At 44.5% G+C, this 18,047-nt stretch overlaps 1 protein-coding gene across 1 annotated transcript in view; it reads left to right on the forward strand.

Moving 5' to 3' along the window:
- The first annotated feature begins 3,384 nt into the window (after positions 1-3,384).
- Positions 3,385-18,047, forward strand: part of PPM1F (protein phosphatase, Mg2+/Mn2+ dependent 1F) — a 45,572-nt gene continuing 30,909 nt past the window's right edge. Inside the window, exon 1 of the mRNA XM_080985202.1 lies at positions 3,385-3,662. Coding sequence (XP_080841328.1) covers positions 3,484-3,662 — 179 coding nt within the window. The 5' untranslated portion in view covers positions 3,385-3,483. The remainder of the gene's footprint in view (positions 3,663-18,047) is intronic.

An 18,047-nucleotide genomic window follows, 5' to 3' on the forward strand; every position in this document is an offset into this window, starting at 1 on the left:
TAAAAGGCCTTTCATCCCCCACTTAGTTTGCAGTCTTGCACCCAGGCTTTCTAAAAAATTCCCCATAGGAAGTTCATAGGCTTTGCTTCAGCAGCCTGAGAAACATTTTCTCTTTTTTCATATGATTGCTTTTATTTTCATTTTCTATTACAAAGCCTAAAGCCAAAACCGCATAACGTCAAAACATTGCGTGCAATGGTGGGCGGGATTGCCATAGTTATTTTCCTGGAACTCCCCCTTTCCACCCCCTTTTTAATTTTTTGCCTCAACACATAAAGCTAAATGTGCACAAGTTAAATGCACATACATTGTGGGCTTATACCTACAAAAACCAGTAGCAGCAGGAAAGAGAAGAGATTTTCCCAGAGGTTAAAATCTGTAATATGACCTATATGTCTTGCCCAGTGTGTCATTGAGGCTTCAACAAGCTCATTTTTTGTTTCCCACTCTAATAACAAATTGTACATTTTGGACAAAAGTTTCTTTTTCGAATTGTGAGCTTTGGTCCAGAAAACAATTATTTCTATCTTAATTTAAACATTTCATGTAACTGATGGTATTGTAACCAATCCGTAACATGGCTCCTTACATTTTCATTACTTTAAATTTGAGTTCCCCCCTGTAAAGTACAGCAATTCCCTGTAGATTGCCCACTGTCTATCCATATTAACTTTCTTTATTAGGTGCTCTGTAGAGCAGAGAAAAAGTAACCTGTGACGCTGGACTCCCCACACCCAGCGATTCCAGAAGCTGAAGACAATAGGAGTCAGGAGTCTGTTCCATTTGGAATTTTTAAATTTGTTTTATTATTGTAATGGTTTTGGCTGTTTTTTACGGCGGTGTATTCTGCTGCTGTAACCCACTCTGGGATCATATGGTTGAGGCGCTGATAGAAATCTTCTGAACAAACAAAGCATTTCTGCTGTAAAAGGCGATAAGACAGACTTACAAAGAAGCCACCAGAGGGAGAATTGGTAGTGTTCTTTCTTGTTTTCCTTCAGCTATGCCAGTTGTGGCATGCACTAAATAAATAACCTTGGATATGTAGCAATTGAGGAGAGTGGATTTAGAGCTTGTACTGCATTTTCTAAGTCATTATGCCTGTAAGGGCAAGTTTCCTGTTTACCATCACTATGTCTTTGGCTGGCAACAGCCTGGGGTGATGGAATGCCTGCCACACTGTTGTTACTGTTCATGTGAATTAGTTGGCCGGCTGATAGGGCCAATCCTGATGCCGTTACTAATCCAGAATGCGGCAGCTAGACTGGTGACTGGGAGCGGCTGCCGAGACCACATAACTCTGGTCTTGAAAGACCGACATTGGCTCCCAGTACGTTTCTGAGCACAATTCAAAGTGTTGGTGCTGACCTTTAAAGCCCTAAACTGCCTCGGTCCAGTATATCTGAAGGAGCGTCTCCACCCCCATCGTTCTGCCCGGACACTGAGGTCCAGCACCGAGGGCCTTCTGGCGGTTCCCTCACTGCGAGAAGCCAAGTTACAGGGAACCAGACAGAGGGCTTTCTTGGTAGTGGCGCCCACCCTGTGGAACACCCTCCCACCAGATGTCAAAGAGAACAACAACTACCAAACTTTTAGAAGACATCTGAAGGCAGCCCTGTTTAGGGAAGCTTTTAATGTTTGATGTCTTACTGTATTTTAATATTTGGTTGGTAGCCACCCAGAGTGGCTGGGGAAGCCCAGCCAGATGGGCAGAGTATAAATAAACAAAATTATTATTATTATTATTATTATTATTATTATTATTATTATTACTGTGCCTCCATGCTCTCCAGGAGCAGCTGTGAGCATGCCAGGCATTGCACCTACTTGTTCACTTCAGTTGGCAGATGTCTCTGTGCATGCATTGTGTATATTTGTTTGTGCGTGCACATGCATATGTACACAGAGAACCAAAGCAACAGAAATATCAGTATCGTTTCTGTTTTAGTCACTGCCCCTACACTGTTGATGGTTATTTACCACCTGCCCTTCCAAGAAGGCTGCTGCTTGCAATAAAGACGGTGCTGTGCTCCTATACCTACTTACCTGGGAGTAAGCCCCCTTAAATTTGGTGGGACTCCTTCACAAATGAATGGCACTGGAAATCTGTTAAAACATTTTCAGATAAACATGAGTGGCGTAGGCAGAAGGGACAGATTTTCCAGCCACAACAGGGAACTAAAGGTGCCTAGACCTTCACTGTACTCTCTTCAGCGCCTGCTAAAAACATTCCTGTGTAGGCAAGTCTGCTCAGCGGCTTAGAAAGCTGAGGCAATTCTAATCTGTTTTGGCATTTTAACTTTTGCATGCTGTGATTTTTTTTCTTGATTTTACTGTTTTGTCTCCTGTAAACCGCTTTGAGGTGTGTGTTTTTTTTTAACCAAAGAAAATCAAGTGGTGTTCCAATTTCATGATGATGATAATGATGATGATTACCCACACATCTGACTGGGCGGCTTGCAGCACATATAAAAACATAGTAAAACATCAAACAAAAAAAAACTCCCTGATACAGGGCTGCCTTTCAGATATCTTCTAAAAGTTGTGTCGTTATTTCCTTGACATCTGATGGGAGGGCACCCCACAACAACAACAACAATAATAATAAATGTTATTATGTATACCCCACCCATCTGGCAGGGTTTCCCCAGCCACTCTGGGCGGCTTACAGCATATATAAAAACATAGTAAAACGTCAAACATTAAAAAAACTTCCTGATACAGGGCTGCCTTCAGATGTCTTCTAAAAGTTGTGTAGTTCTTTATTGCCTTGACATCTGATAGGAGGGCGCCCAACAACAATAACAACAACAAATAATGATGATGATGATGATGATAATAATAATAATAATAATAATAATAATTTTATTATTATGTATAATAATAAAGGTTGTGTAGTTCTTTATTTCCTTGACATCTGATAGGAGGGCGCCCAACAACAATAACAACAACAAATAATGATGATAATGATGATGATGATGATGATAATAATAATAATTTTATTATTATGTATAATAATAAAGGTTGTGTAGTTCTTTATTTCCTTGACATCTGATAGGAGGGCGCCCAACAACAATAACAACAACAAATGATGATGATGATGATAATAATAATAATAATAATAATAATAATAATAATAATTTTATTATTATGTATAATAATAAAGGTTGTGTAGTTCTTTATTTCCTTGACATCTGATAGGAGGGCCTTCCATGATGATGATGATGATGATGATGATGACGCCCGCCGCTGTCCCCCCTGCCCCACACCCCTTTCGCCGCCCCCGCCCGGCCCTGACAGGAGCCGTTTCCAGGCGGGGCCGGCGCCGCCACTCCGCTTCCCTTCGGGGGTCAGAAGGCAGGGGAGGCGGGGAGAGGAGGAGGCGGAGGCCGGGCCGCGCGGCGGAGTCCGCCTCCCTCCAGTCAGGCAGCTCGCGGGAAGCGCTCGGGTCTTTGCTCGCTCGCTCGCTCGCGCGTGGAGGCCATGGCGTGGCCGGAGGCGGCGCGGGGCTTCGTGGGGACCCTCCTGAGGGACTTCCCGAGGCCGCTGGGCCCGGACGACGCGCCGCCCTGGAGCCCGGCGCCGGGCCGCCTGGGGTCCCTCAGCCAGGCCGAAGCGCCGGCGGAGCTGGCCGAGTTGGCCCGGACCTTCTTGGGCAGCAGGTAGGGGCCGGAGAGAGAGAGAGAGAGGCCCCGGGGGGAGCCTGAGGAGGGGCCGCGGGTGGCGGAGCGAGAGGCGGCGCGGCGGGAAGTTGCGCCCGGGGCGAAAACTGGGCGCGGAGTTGGGAGAGCGAAGCTAGGGCTGGGTCTTGCAGAGCGGGCAGGGAGCGGGAGGTGCACACGTGTGTGTGTGTGTGGGTGGGTTGTGGGGTCACTAGTGCAAAGGTGAGGCAGCCGCATGAGTACATATGGATTGTGGGCTCACGAGTGCAAGGGTGAAAGTGTCTTGAGTGCACATGGATTGTGGAGTCAGTAGTGCAAGGGTGAAGGTTTCTTGAGTGCACATGGATTGCGGGCTCACAAGTGCAAGGGTGAAAGTGTCTCAAATGCATATGGATTGTGGAGTCAGTAGTGCAAGGGTGAAGGTGTCTTGAGTGCACATGGATTGTGGAGTCAATAGTGCAAGGGTGAAGGTTTCTTGAGTGCACATGGATTGTGGAGTCAGTAGTGCAAGGGTGAAGGTTTCTTGAGTGCATATGGATTGTGGAGTCAGTAGTGCAAGGGTGAAAGTGTCTTGAGTGCACATGGATTGTGGAGTCAGTAGTGCAAGGGTGAAGGTTTCTTGAGTGCACATGGATTGCGGGCTCACAAGTGCAAGGGTGAAAGTGTCTCAAATGCATATGGATTGTGGAGTCAGTAGTGCAAGGGTGAAGGTGTCTTGAGTGCACATGGATTGTGGAGTCAGTAGTGCAACGGTGAAAGTTTCTTGAGTGCACATGGATTGCGGGCTCACAAGTGCAAGGGTGAAAGTGTCTCAAATGCATATGGATTGTGGAGTCAGTAGTGCAAGGGTGAAGGTGTCTTGAGTGCACATGGATTGTGGAGTCAATAGTGCAAGGGTGAAGGTTTCTTGAGTGCACATGGATTGTGGAGTCAGTAGTGCAAGGGTGAAGGTTTCTTGAGTGCATATGGATTGTGGAGTCAGTAGTGCAAGGGTGAAGGTGTCTTGAGTGCACATGGATTGTGGAGTCAGTAGTGCAAGGGTGAAGGTTTCTTGAGTGCATATGGATTGTGGAGTCAGTAGTGCAAGGGTGAAGGTGTCTTGAGTGCACATGGATTGTGGAGTCAGTAGTGCAAGGGTGAAGGTGTCTTGAGTGCACATGGATTGCGGGCTCACAAGTGCAAGGGTGAAAGTGTCTCAAATGCATATGGATTGTGGAGTCAGTAGTGCAAGGGTGAAGGTGTCTTGAGTGCACATGGATTGTGGAGTCAATAGTGCAAGGGTGAAGGTTTATTGAGTGCACATGGATTGCGGGCTCACAAGTGCAAGGGGGAAAGTGTCTCAAATGCATATAGATTGTGCAGTCAGTAGTGCAAGGGTGAAGGTGTCTTGAGTGCACATGGATTGTGAGGTCACGAGTGCAAGGGTGAGGCAGCGTCATGAGTGCATATGGTTTGTGGAGTCAATCGTGTGAGTGAGGTTGTGTTTTGAGTGCAAATGGGCTCCTTGGGGAGGAAGGGGGGGTATAAATTCATTTTATAATAATAATACGTAGCACAGTCCCCGTGCCAGTGCATTTTGTTCCCTAGGCAAGGCTAAGTACTTACACGCACACACAAACCCGATTGATAACCTCAGTTTTCAAAAACAGATGTCTTGTGGAAGTGATAAAATTCTTCAAAATATAACATAAAGGTAAAATAATGTCAGAAATGTATATGATATAATAAAAACTAATGTATATTAAACTTTGCCCCCTGAAGGTCAGTACTGCGCCCCTCTGAAGTCTGCAGCCTAGGCAGTTGGGTAGTTTGCCTAATGATAGCAGCAGCCCTCTAGGTAGGAAGAGTGGACTTACTAAAGTAGGACTAGGGTGCATGTGTGAGCTCACATCGTGAATGCACAGATAGGAAGGGTTGACTTATTCAGGCAAGTGTATAGACTGTGGAGAGCATCATCAATAGTGCATGTGTGTGGAAGGTGTATTTGAATGTATGGATGGGGTCAAAGGGTGCATTCTTGGGGTTCCTGATGCATGCAGGAGGAAAACAGGATTTTTAGGGCATGCATGTGGGGGAATTTTATGAGCGTGTATGACTGGGGTCATAGGTGCACATATGGGGCAGGTGTGCAAGCATATGGATGAAGCCATAGGGTGTGCATGTGGCTGTTATTAGTGCATGCGGGAGAAGGAGGGAATTATTAGTGATTATATGAAAGAGTGGGTGCAAATGACTAGTTCCTGCTGGAAGAAACATGGAAGAGAAGTGAAAGGAGACTGTTTCAAAAAGAATGGGCCACCTTGGGAATTGAACAGTGACTGCTAACGGTACAGGCAAGGCCTACAAATGGACTGCAAATCCTAATGTAATTGTTTTTTATGGAAATAAGCAGTTCTGCCCCAGTGGGAGGTGGCCTGGGTAACTCACAGGTGCTGCTTTGAGCACAAGGAGGGCAAGACATAGTTTTACAACTACCACTTCTGCATTTAATGGATGGCTGTGGGTTAAACCACAGAGCCTAGGGCTTGCCAATCAGAAGGTCGGCGGTTTGAATCCCCTCGACGGGGTGAGCTGCCATTGCTCGGTCCCTGCTCCTGCCAACCTAGCAGTTTGAAAGCACATCAAAGTGCAAGTAGATAAATAGGTACCATTCCGGCGGGAAGGTAAACGGCGTTTCCGTGCGCTGCTCTGGTTTGCCAGAAGCGGCTTAGTCATGCTGGCCACATGACCCAGAAGCTGTACGCCGGCTCCCTCGGCCAATAAAGCGAGATGAGCGCCGCAACCCCAGAGTCGGTCACGACTGGACCTAATGGTCAGGGGTCCCTTTACCTTTACCTTAAGTGAACTAGGCATGAAGTGAACTAGGCATCTAGTTTTTTCGCTTTTCAACTTAATTAGAAACAAGGAATGGATACCAACTGCAAATACAGGACTAGACAAACTTGGCGGTTTTGAAGTTTTTAGCCCATTTTCTAGGGAGTTGGAAAATTATCTGATACAAAGTGAAAATTAGATTACTTCACCTAGGAAATTTATGGGGGGGGGGGGGAGTGAATCAAGAAAACCCACACTGCTGGGTGAACCACAAGCCAAATTCATGAGTGCTGCTTCAAGAGGAATTTGGAGTGGTGTGCCCAACCCAATAATTTTTGGACTGTTGACTTCAAATGTTATTCTGAAAATGGCAAAGCATTTCTTTTCTACTTAACTCTCAAAGGTATGAAATGTATTCTCGCATGTACTAAAATATGTTGAGAGCTTTGTGTGTGTGCAAATACCTGCTGCGGTAGCGGTAGGTGGTTTGAACAGAACCGGGGAAGAATGGGTAGAAAAAGCACCTACCTATATTGCCAGAACTGTGCAAATGTGAAGCAGTGCCCATTATAGAAGAGCCACAAAGCAACATTTATTTGGCTTTTGAGAGGTCCGGCTGGGCCACTGTGGAGCTGTTGTGGTTTTGGAGCTCTGTTGTTCAGATACACAATTATTTGCATTTGATTGCCACACATAATAATAATAATAATAATAATAATAATAATAATAATAATTTTTATTTATACTCCGCCCTCCCCAGCCAAGGCCGGGCTCAGGGCGGCTAACAAGCAATAATAAAAACATGTTGAATGAATGCAACTTAAAAACAAGATTAAAATATTGAAACATTAAAATATTAAAATGCAGCCTCATCACAGGAGGAGAAAGAAAAAAGAAAGAGGGGGAGGGAATCAAATTGGCTCCAAGCCAAAGGCCAGGTGGAACAACTCTTGCCTTACAGGCCCTGCAGAAAGAAATCAGATCCTGCAGGGCCCTGGTCTCATGAGGCAGAGCGTTCCACCAGGCCGGAGCCAGTGTTGAAAAGGCCCTGGCTCTGGTTGAGGCTAATCTGACTTCTTTAGGGCCCAGGACCTCTAGGGTGTGGCTATTTATGGACCTTGAGGCTCTCCGTGGGGCATACTGGGAGAGGCGGTCCCGTAGGTACGAGGGTCTTAGGAGGATGCAGCCATTAGGAATTTTGGGGCAAAGTGCCATCAGTACACTGATGACACACAGCTCTGGTTCTCCATAGCATCTGAGTTAGGTGAGGCTGTGTACAAACTGGACCATTGTCTGGGCACGGAAATGGAGAATGGGTTGGTAGTTCCTGCGTCCTGGAAACTTGGCCTCTTCTGGATGGGGTTGCACTCCCTCTGAAAGAACAGGTTCAGCGTTTAGGGTGCTCCTGGGTCCATCTTTGTCACTGAAGCTCAGTTGGCCTGAGTGGCTAGGAGTGCCTTTTACCAGCTACAGATGGTTTGCCATCTACGGTCGTTCTGGGACAGGAATGGTCTGGCCACAGTGATCCATTCACTGGTATCCTCAAGACTCCATTATTGAAGTGAGCGCACACTATGTGGGGCTACTTTTTGGTTCCAGCAGTTGCAAAACACTGCAGCTAGACTGTTGATGGGGACAGACTCATAGCTGTCAACGTTTTCCTTTTTTTAAGGGAAATTCCCTTATTCCGAATAGGATTCCTCGCAAGAAAAGGGAAAAGTTGACAGCTGTGGACAGACTACTGCCAGCACATAACTCCATTACTCTAAAGTATGCACTGGCAGCCCATATGCGACTGGGCCTGGTTCAAGTTTCTTGCATTTATTTACAAGGCCTTTAACAACTGGGCCCAGAGTACCTCAAGGACTACCTAATCTAGTGGTGTCCAAACTTTTTTCAGAGAGGGCCAGATCTGATGAAGTGAAGGGCCATGAGGGCTGACCAAAGGGCCAACCAAAGTTGTTGACCTTTTTTTAGAATTGAAGTTGTTGAGGTTTTTAGGATTTTACCACAGGAAGTAAATTGCCACAAGGACGGACATGCTTGGCCTAATCCATTATATCCCTGCCCGATCACTGAGGTCTTTGGGGAAGTCACTATTAGTGGTCCCCCATGGCACGGATGCAGAGCTCAGATCTACCAGGAGCCAAATTTTATGGAAATCATTTCCAGTTAAGGTTGGACAGGCCCCCTCCCTGAATTTTAATTTTTATTTTAATTCAAAGCAGGCATTTTAATTGAAGTTTGAGTTTATCGTTTCAATCAATGTTTATATTTGTACAGTGGCACGGTGGTTTAAGAACAGCTTAGTTTATGAACAACTTGGATTAAGAACGCTGCAAACCTGGAAGTAGGTGTTTTGGTTTGTGAACTTTGCCTTGGAAGCAGAACATGTTGAGTGTGTTCCATTTGTAATTTGAGGCCCCCGCTGCTGTGGGAAAGCACGCCTTGGTTTAAGAACGCTTTGGTTTAAGAACGGACTTCCGGAACGGATTAAGTTCATAAACCAAAGTACCACTGTATAGTATCTTTGTAAATCAGGCATAGGCAAACTCGGCCCTCCAGATGTTTTGGGACTACAACTCCCATGATCCCTAGCTAAGAGGACCAGTGGTCAGGGAATTGTAGTCCCAAAACATCTGGAGGGCCGAATTTGCCTATGCGTGTTGTAAATGAATTGGAGACTAGTGTGGTTAAGGAGCAAATAAATGGTTGTTGTTTAAAACACATCCCAGTGCAGAAGAGACAGAGCAATGTCTTGATGTTGGGAAGAGGAGAGTGGGGGTTCTTAACTGTGAATGGAAGAACAAAATCATACTAAACTGTAGTAGAGCACCCTGCAAATTGATTTCACCTACCAAATTGTGATAAATAAAAGCTTGATGGCTTATAAATATTGGTCACAATTTGTTTTTAAAAATCCTTGGTAGGTTGCACAATGGTTCCTCTCCTGAGTCAGAATTAACCAGTTATCCTATGTGTGTGTGCGCACATGTGTGATTAAAGAGGCACTACAAGGTTTTGCTATGACTGACATGGCACTGTGGTCTCACATTGTCCTTTCCTGCTACTGCCCTGATTTATAGCATTTATATTTTTTGTATGAAAGTTTTGGGTGAATTTCTGCTGTTGCTGCGTCTGTTGATCTGTGTTAAGTACCTAACCACCTTGTTAGTTTTGTTAGCTAGCAAAATAAGCTAAAAGACTTCAGATTTTGTACAGTTGCATATATTATTATTATTATTATTATTATTATTATTATTCCCCACTTTTCCCCCTGATGGAACTGAGGGCAGCTTATAGATAAAAAAGAACTGACAAAAACCATAAGAAAAACAATCATTATAAACAATTAAACATTGATAAAATTAAAACGATATACATATATAAAATACATTAAAACCTAAGCATCATTAAATAAGTTTTATGAAATGAGATGAAAGGGATTTAGAGAGGATTGTAAAACAGTCAGCTTCTTGTGCATTAAAAAATTGTCAGTTTGAATTAAAAATTAAACTCTTCTGTTTTCATAGTGGTGTTTATTGTTTTACTGTCCTTTTAATTTAAGAGATGCAAAATGTTCACTCTCATTTCATTTTCTCACATTAGCAATGGCAGTAAAATGGTACAATCAGCTATATAAATAGGGCCAAACTAGACAAGACTAGTTTGGATCCTTGGATCTTTTGTAAATCAAATTTATCCGGTCCTTGATTTTGTTGTGATACTGCTATTTCAGCGTGCTCTTCTGTTTTTGTCTGCTTTTATTTGTTTTAGATGATGGTCTTGTTCCTTTACGGCTCTTTGCTTTTTAATTGGGGTTGTTATCTTGTATTCTGTATCTTCTCCTGGTATCTTTACAGGTGAAGAGTAGGTATAAATATTTTAATAAATATATCGGGGACAAAAAATTTTAAAGCTTGATGTTGGTTGAATCTATTAATGTCTTTCCATCTTTTTTTCTTTTCTTTTTTGCATGGGATATGGTAGAAACTTTGATGCTCTCCTGAGAATAAGCGCTTTGTGGCCAGGGCCGTTTCTCTTCTACAGTTAAATACAACTTATCTACCATGGTCCCTATGCTCTTTAAAAGTAATGTTTGTTGTCTACTATTATGGGTTAAACCAGGCTTCCTCAACCTCGGCCCTCCAGATGTTTTGAGGCTACAATTCCCATCATCCCTGACCACTGGTCCTGCTAGCTAGGGATCATGGGAGTTGTAGTCCCAAAACATCTGGAGGGCCGAGGTTGAGGAAGCCTGGGTTAAACGCAAGCCTTCAAAACTCCCCTAAATGAAAGGCTTACTTTGTGCTGTCAAAGCAGGGAGAGATCAGTGAAGAAAAGAGAGGGAGGAAATAAATTCTGCTTCCACTAAGGAACAGAAGCAGTTCCGTAACAGGCTGTGTACAGCTAATTCATTTCTTTGGGGAATGCAGGGGATAGGAAGTCCAGCATTCTGGTTTCTGTGTGTGGTGGAAAAGGGACCTCAAGACCTTCTGTAAATAGAGATGGAACTATATAATTTGACAGGCTAGATCCTTCCATTATTTTCTTAATCAGTTCAGAGTCTCTTCTGAAACACACATAATTATACAGTTGAAATATCATTGTGTAAACCTAGAGGAGGGGCAGTTATAGGGACAAAGCTGGAAAAATCATAGGTGGCTATTTTTTTGTATGGGTGCATAGGCGCATAACAATCTGAAATATTAGTTCATTCAGCCCTTCCAAGGGTGTAGTACAGGGGTCAGCAAACTTTTTCAGCAGGGGGCTGGTCCACTGTCCCTCAGACCTTGTGGGGACTGGACTATATTTTGCAAAAAACAAATGAACAAATTCCTATGCCCCACAAATAACCCAGAGATGCATTTTAAATAAAAGGACACATTCTACTCATGTGAAAACACGCTGATTCCCGGACCGTCTGTGGGCCGGATTTAGAAGGCAATTGGGCCAGATCTGGCCCCCAGGCCTTAGTTTGCCTACCCATGGTGTAGTCTTTTGCTATACAAAATTTACAGCTTGAGCCTCCTTTTCTGTGTTTCACATTAGTTAGTTCAGTCAGAGCCTTTAATTCAATTGTAACTGCTGAACAATTTAAAAACAATCCTGAAAAGGCCTGGGTCATATTTGCAAATGGTGAACACTGTGTTTTCCTTTTTGTTTCTAAAGTTAATATTAAATCAATAATACCCCCATTCTTTCTGGGGTTAGAAAAAGAACGGTAAAATGTGTGGCTGTGTTTAATGTATTCAAAACTATCTTTGGTCAAAACATGCTTTGATGAAGAATGTTTTTATTTAACATTAAGACTGATTTGTGGCAGTTTGTGATTTGACATGTTTCTTTGAAAATGTTAATTTTTCAACTAAGGGTAAGCTGTTCATTGTTAAATTCTACTAAACACTGGTGTAGTTTGGATTCAAAACTATTTATCTAGCTAAAGCAAATTTAAAGTCAACTTAAAGGTAAAGGTACCCCTGCCCGTACGGGCCAGTCTTGACAGACTCTAGGGTTGTGCGCTCATCTCACTCTAGAGGCCGGGAGCCAGCGCTGTCCACAGACACTTCTGGGTCACGTGGCCAGCGTGACAAGCTGCATCTGGCGAGCCAGCGCAGCACACGGAACGCCGTTTACCTTCCCGCTGGTAAGCGGTCCCTATTTATCTACTTGCACCCGAGGGTGCTTTTGAACTGCTAGGTTGGCAGGCGCTGGGACCGAGCAACGGGAGCGCACCCCGCCGCGAGGATTCGAACCGCCGACCTTTCAATCGGCAAGTCCTAGGCGCTGAGGCTTTAACCCACAGCGCCACCCGCGTCCCCCCAAAGTCAACTTAGCCTCTCTCTATTAAGGAATGCTTCCTGTTTCATATTTATTATTCTCCCCGGTGATGAATTGTTACTTTGCTTAAAATAACAATTTTACCAAGTTTTAACCATGCAAATAGGTGAACGTGTGCAATTTTCTGAATACTATTATTATTACGGTAATAGCTCTTTCAAGTTATGTCTGAAGAACTGTCCTGAATGCAGACATGGTTCCACCTTGGTTATATTTGTTGCAACTAAGCTGTAGCATGACAGCTCGAAAAGTATCTGTTCAGTGATTCTGAATTAGCAATTTTGTGGTTCAGTGTTGGCTGGTATGTCTGCTTCAATAAACTCATTTCTCAATGGTAGACAAAATGTTGCTAGATTGTGCATTAAAAATGTGTTTCCCTTAGGACACGGTCCACACTTTATTTAAAGCATTTTTGACCTGTTCTTCAACTGGAGTGAGGGAGAAGGATTTGGAAATGCTTAAAATACCAACAATGAGACCGTCCTTGCCCTCAGGTTTACAGTCTGAAAGACACAGTATAAAAGGAAAAGAGATTGGGGAGGGAAGAGGAAAAGAGCAAACCCACTGCTATGGCCTGACAGAATGACTGATCCTAGATCACTCATCGGTGCTTAGACAGTCTCTGGCAAGGGATGCCTCCCACTAGGATTAGGGATTGTTTTTGGCCGTGCTTCTCTTCCCAGTCCCCAGCTCTAAGCTATATGGGGAGGTGAACCTCCAGAAGTTGAAGATGGGAGCAGGGGTTTAACTGTGCTTTGGTAGTGCAACATGAGGTTAGGGATAAGACCCTGCTCTGTTGTGATAGAGCAGGGGTCAGCAAACTTACTGCGCCTCAGACCGGTATCTCCAGCGCTGATCGCGCGGCGGGCTGGAGGGTGGGGGAGCATGTGCCCATACACGTGCGCATACGCTATTTCCAGTGCACTTCTGGGTTGGAGGAGCACCGGAAATAGCTTGTGCGCATGTGCACAGGCCTCCTCCGACCCGGATGTGCACCGGAAATAGCGCATGCACAAATAACGCTTGCGCATGCGCACAAGCTATTTCCAGTGCTCCTCCGACCATGCAGCACAGCGCCGGTAAGAGTGGGGGGTGGCAGCGGGCGGCGGGGGTCACCGCGGGTCGGATAAACGAGTCCCTCGGGCCTTATCCGGCCCACAGGCCTTAGTTTGGAGACCTCTGTGATAGAGGCCAGCTACAATTTCTGGACCTTGGGAAAACATCTTGAAATAAATAAATTAAAACCTCTCCCCGCCCGCAAAGTGCAACACATTGTTATAAAGCTTGGGCTGTGTTTCATCTTTCCTGACGCTCTTTATGTTAATGCAAGAAGGAGCTGAACAGTAGCTGCATATTTTGCATTCCTGCCCTGGAGCTAGTGTTTGTTAGAGAGACTCTGTGAGGCTCAAAATTACTTATATCCCCAAGATTCCAAAACTGCCAAGACTTTTCCCAACTTTTTTTTATTCCTTTTCGACCACAAGAATTCTCAGGGAGGGAGTCTCCAACTCTTCCACCCAACAGAACCTGGCTGTCTGAGACTTTGTGCTCTTGCTGTTTCTGTGGGTAAGAAATGTATGTAATTGGAGTAAAATTGCTCCTGAGAGCTGCTGGGTTTGAAAGAACAACTGTTAATGGCTTGACCAGATTTGTTTTGGCATTTTACAAGTATGCTTGAACTGTTGCACTGGGATGTTCTGCAAAAGGGGACTCACCTGTAGAGCTTTCATTGAGAATTTTGGCCAAGAGATTAATCTCATCACACACCCCCCCCCAACAAAACCCACCATCCTTATATTGCCCCCAAACCAACAGACTAACAGACAACTAACCAATTTATGGTAATCTCCTAACCTGTTAGCAACTCCTGCCTCAGTGCTCACCCTGGTGATGGGCAGCCAGTTATATTGGTCTGCAACTCCTTTACCATTAGCCACGCAGGTTTGGGCTGATGGGAGTTGTAGTCTAACAAGACTGGGAAGACCACGACCAAGTTACCCATTCCTGGCTTAGATAGATACTGACTGAGATATTCTAGCTAGCAATGCAGTTTACACGTCCCCCAATAATTCATTGAACTTGGCAGAGCTTACTTCTGAGTAAGCATACACACAATGGTGCAAGCCGTTTACTCATTCCAGGTGTCTGTAGGCTTGGCAAGATTACTAGGTGGTGAAAGAGAGAAGCAGACTGAACACGCTCGTAAATTATTTGCAAGCCAACCCGAATATGATAACGATAGACCCAATATAAAAAAAATCCTTCCAGTAGCACCTTTAAGACCAACTAAGTTAGTTCTTGGTATGAGCTTTCGTGTGCAAGCACACTTCTTCAGATACACTGAAACAGAAGTTGCCAGATCCTTCTATATAGTGAGAAGGTGGGGAGGGGTATTACTCAGAAGGGTGGTGGGAATTGGAGATTGGCAGATAGCTGAGATGAGCCTGCTGACGACTCTTAACGACTGTAATAGGTCTTACAGGAAAAGGCAAGGGGTGAGAAGGTGAGAAATGGCTTAGTCATGTATAATGGGATAAGAATCCAATGTCTTTGTTCAAACCAGGTTTCTCCATGGTTTTAAGTTTGGTAATGAGTTGCAATTCAGCAGCTTCTCTTTCCAGTCTATTTCTGAAATTCCTTTGTAGTAAAACAGTTACTTTGAGATCTTGTATAGAATGTCCTGGGAGATTGAAGTGTTCTCCTACTGGTTTCTCTGTTTTGTGGTTCTTGATGTCAGATTTATGTCCATTTATTCTTTGGCGTAAGGTTTGGCCTGTTTGTCCAATATAGAGAGCTGAAGGACACTGTTGGCATTTGATGCCATACACAATGTTAGATGATGAGCAATTGAATAGTCCCGAGATGGTATGTGTGATGTTGTTGGGGCCAGTAATGGTGTTGTCCGGGTGTATGTGGCAGCAAAGTTGGCATCTGGGTTTATTGCAGGCTCTGGTGCCAGTGTCCGTGTTGAGTCTGGTTGTAGTATTATTGTGGGTTAGGAGTTGTTTAAGATTGGGTGGCTGTCTGTAGGCAATGAAAGGTCTTCCTCCCAGAGCTTGAGAAAGAGAACTGTCATTGTCCAGGAGAGGTTGTAGATCTCTGATGATGCGTTGTACTGTTTTAACTTGGGAGCTGTATGTGATGACTAGAGGTGTTCTGTTATTTTCTTTTTTGGGTCTGTCTTGCAGCAAGTTCTCTCTGGGTATAAGTCTGGCTCTGTTGATCTGTTGTCTAACTTCATCTGCTGGGTATTTTAGTTCTGAAAAGGTTTGCTGTAGATCTCTTAGGTGAGAGTCTCTGTCTGTAGAATTGGAACAGATGCGGCTGTAACGTAGTGCCTGGCTATATACAATGGACTGTTTGGTATGTTTGGGATGGTAGCTAGAGGCATGTAGATATGTTTGTCGGTCAGTTGGTTTACGGTATAAGGTGGTGTCTATGCGCCCATCCTGTATTTTTATAGTAGTGTCCAAAAAATGTATTTCTTGCATAGATTGATTCATTGTAAGGTTGATTGTGGGGTGAAAATCATTAAATTTCTGGTGAAAGGTGTCCAGGGTCTGTTGACCATGTGTCCAGATGATAAAAATATCGTCAATGTATCGTAGGTACAAGAGAGGTTTGAGTGGGTAGGAGTTTAGGAAACGTTGTTCTAAATCTGCCATGAAGATGTTGGCATACTGTGGGGCCATGCGGGTGCCCATTGCTGTGCCGCTGATCTGAAGGAACAGGTCATCACCGAATTTGAAGTTGTTGTGGGTAAGGACAAATTGGCAGAGTTTGGTGGCAAGGTCCGCTGTGGTTTTATCTGAAATGGTGTTCCTTATAGCTTGTAAACCATCGTTGTGTGGGATGTTGGTATACAGAGATTCCACATCCATAGTAGCTAGTATAGTATTGTTGGGAAGATTATTTAAAGATTGTATTTTCCTCAGAAAATCTGTGGTGTCACGTACATAGCTGGGAGCACTGATGGCATATGGTTTCAGAACAGAGTCCATATAACCGGAGACACCCACTGTAATAGTGCCAATACCTGAAATGATGGGGCGTCCTGGATTTCCTGGTTTGTGTATTTTAGGTAGAAGATAGAAAGTTCCTGGTCGAGGTTCTGTTGGTGTGTTGGTGAGGATCTGTTCTTGGATGTGTGGGGGTAGCTCCTTAACAATCTTGTTCAGTTCTTTCTTGTATTCTTGTGTGGGGTCTGAGTCCAATTTTGTGTAAAAGGCGGTATTGGAAAGTTGTCTGTGAGCCTCCTGAGTGTAGTCAGTTTTGTTCATGATGACGACAGCTCCACCTTTGTCTGCTTCTTTAATTATAATGTCTGGGTTGTTTCTGAGATTATCTATGGCTCTCCTTTCAGCATGGTTTAGATTTTGTTGTAAGCGATGGTGTTTTCTGGTCACATCTGTTTGGATTCTGTGGCGGAAGCAGTCAATGTACAAGTCCAGTGTGGTATTGCGTCCATCAGGAGGGGTCCATGTGGAGTCCCTTTTTGTGTAACACTTTTTCGGAGGTAGCTGGTGGTCAGTGTTCTGTTGGGAGGGTGGTTGTTGTTCTCCAGTGGGTTGAGAGGTGTTGTGTTGTGAAGTAGTAATTTGTTCTGATTTGTCTTGTTGTTGTGTGTGTTGAAAATACTCCTTCAGGCGTAAACGGCGGAAAAATGCTTCCAAGTCCCCGTAGAACTGAATCATGTGTGGGGATTTGGACTTCCGGGTTGGCGCCATCGCCGAATGGCGGACTCCCTCCGAGCTCCGGAGGGAGTCTGCTCGGCAGGGGCTGGGTCCTACCGCGCCGGCGACGCGGGGACCCTCAAAAACCACGGGCACGGAGCCCGTGGACATGGGGACTCGGCTGGCACCGCTAGCGCCCTCCCGACTCGTGAAGGAGCCTTTTTAAAGGCTTCGGATCGGGTGCCGGGGAGTGGCGTGGTGCTTTGAGTCCATTGCTTCCCCTGCCGAGCGCAGCCGCATGCCATTCGACGGAGAGCGCTGACTTCTTCCATTGGAAATTCGGACTATCAACAACAACCCGTGAGTAATTGGGAAACCGGGTACAAAAGGAGAAAAAAAGAAATTTTTTTCGGATTCGGCACAAGCGGGGGGGATCTAAAAAGGAAGTCAGTCCCCCCCCTGATTGTAAACATTCTAAAACAAGGACTGGGTAACCAAGATCGAAAGAGAAGTTTATTGCTGACAAAAATCATTATTTCCACGAAGGGAAATTACAAGAATTGTGCTGGAGGAGAAGAGTGGAGGGTGAGAGGGAAAATGCAACCCCCCCTGGGAACCGGGGCGATTCGTAGAACCTGGCGAAGAGAGACGGAGACTTTGACAGCTGTCAAAGTAGCTGTCAAAGCTGGAGAATATAAAGAGGACTTTGTTACAAGGACTTTGCTGGCTAATTCTGTTACAATTTGACACAATATGGATATAAACTGTCGGAAAATAAGGAACAACAATTTGACTTTTGGATTAGAGGATATAAAGTTACTACAATCCCCCTAGAGGGGTTTCGGGACATTACAAGTGGTTGTATGTGGAAAATCACTCTGGGATTCGCACAGGACTTATCTTCTGGGAAAGCTGCAAAACTGACATAGTATTTTGTCTACAGAGGTGTTTACATTAAAAGGAGACAATAGAATTTTCTATTGAAGAAAGGAAGGGACTGGACGTAAGTTTTTGTTCCTGAACAACAAACCTCTGTAGAGATACCAGATTTCGGAAT

The sequence above is a fragment of the Podarcis pityusensis genome (genome assembly GCF_964106645.2).
Source record: "Podarcis pityusensis genome assembly, chromosome: 16".
NCBI classification, from domain to species: Eukaryota; Metazoa; Chordata; class Lepidosauria; order Squamata; family Lacertidae; genus Podarcis; species Podarcis pityusensis.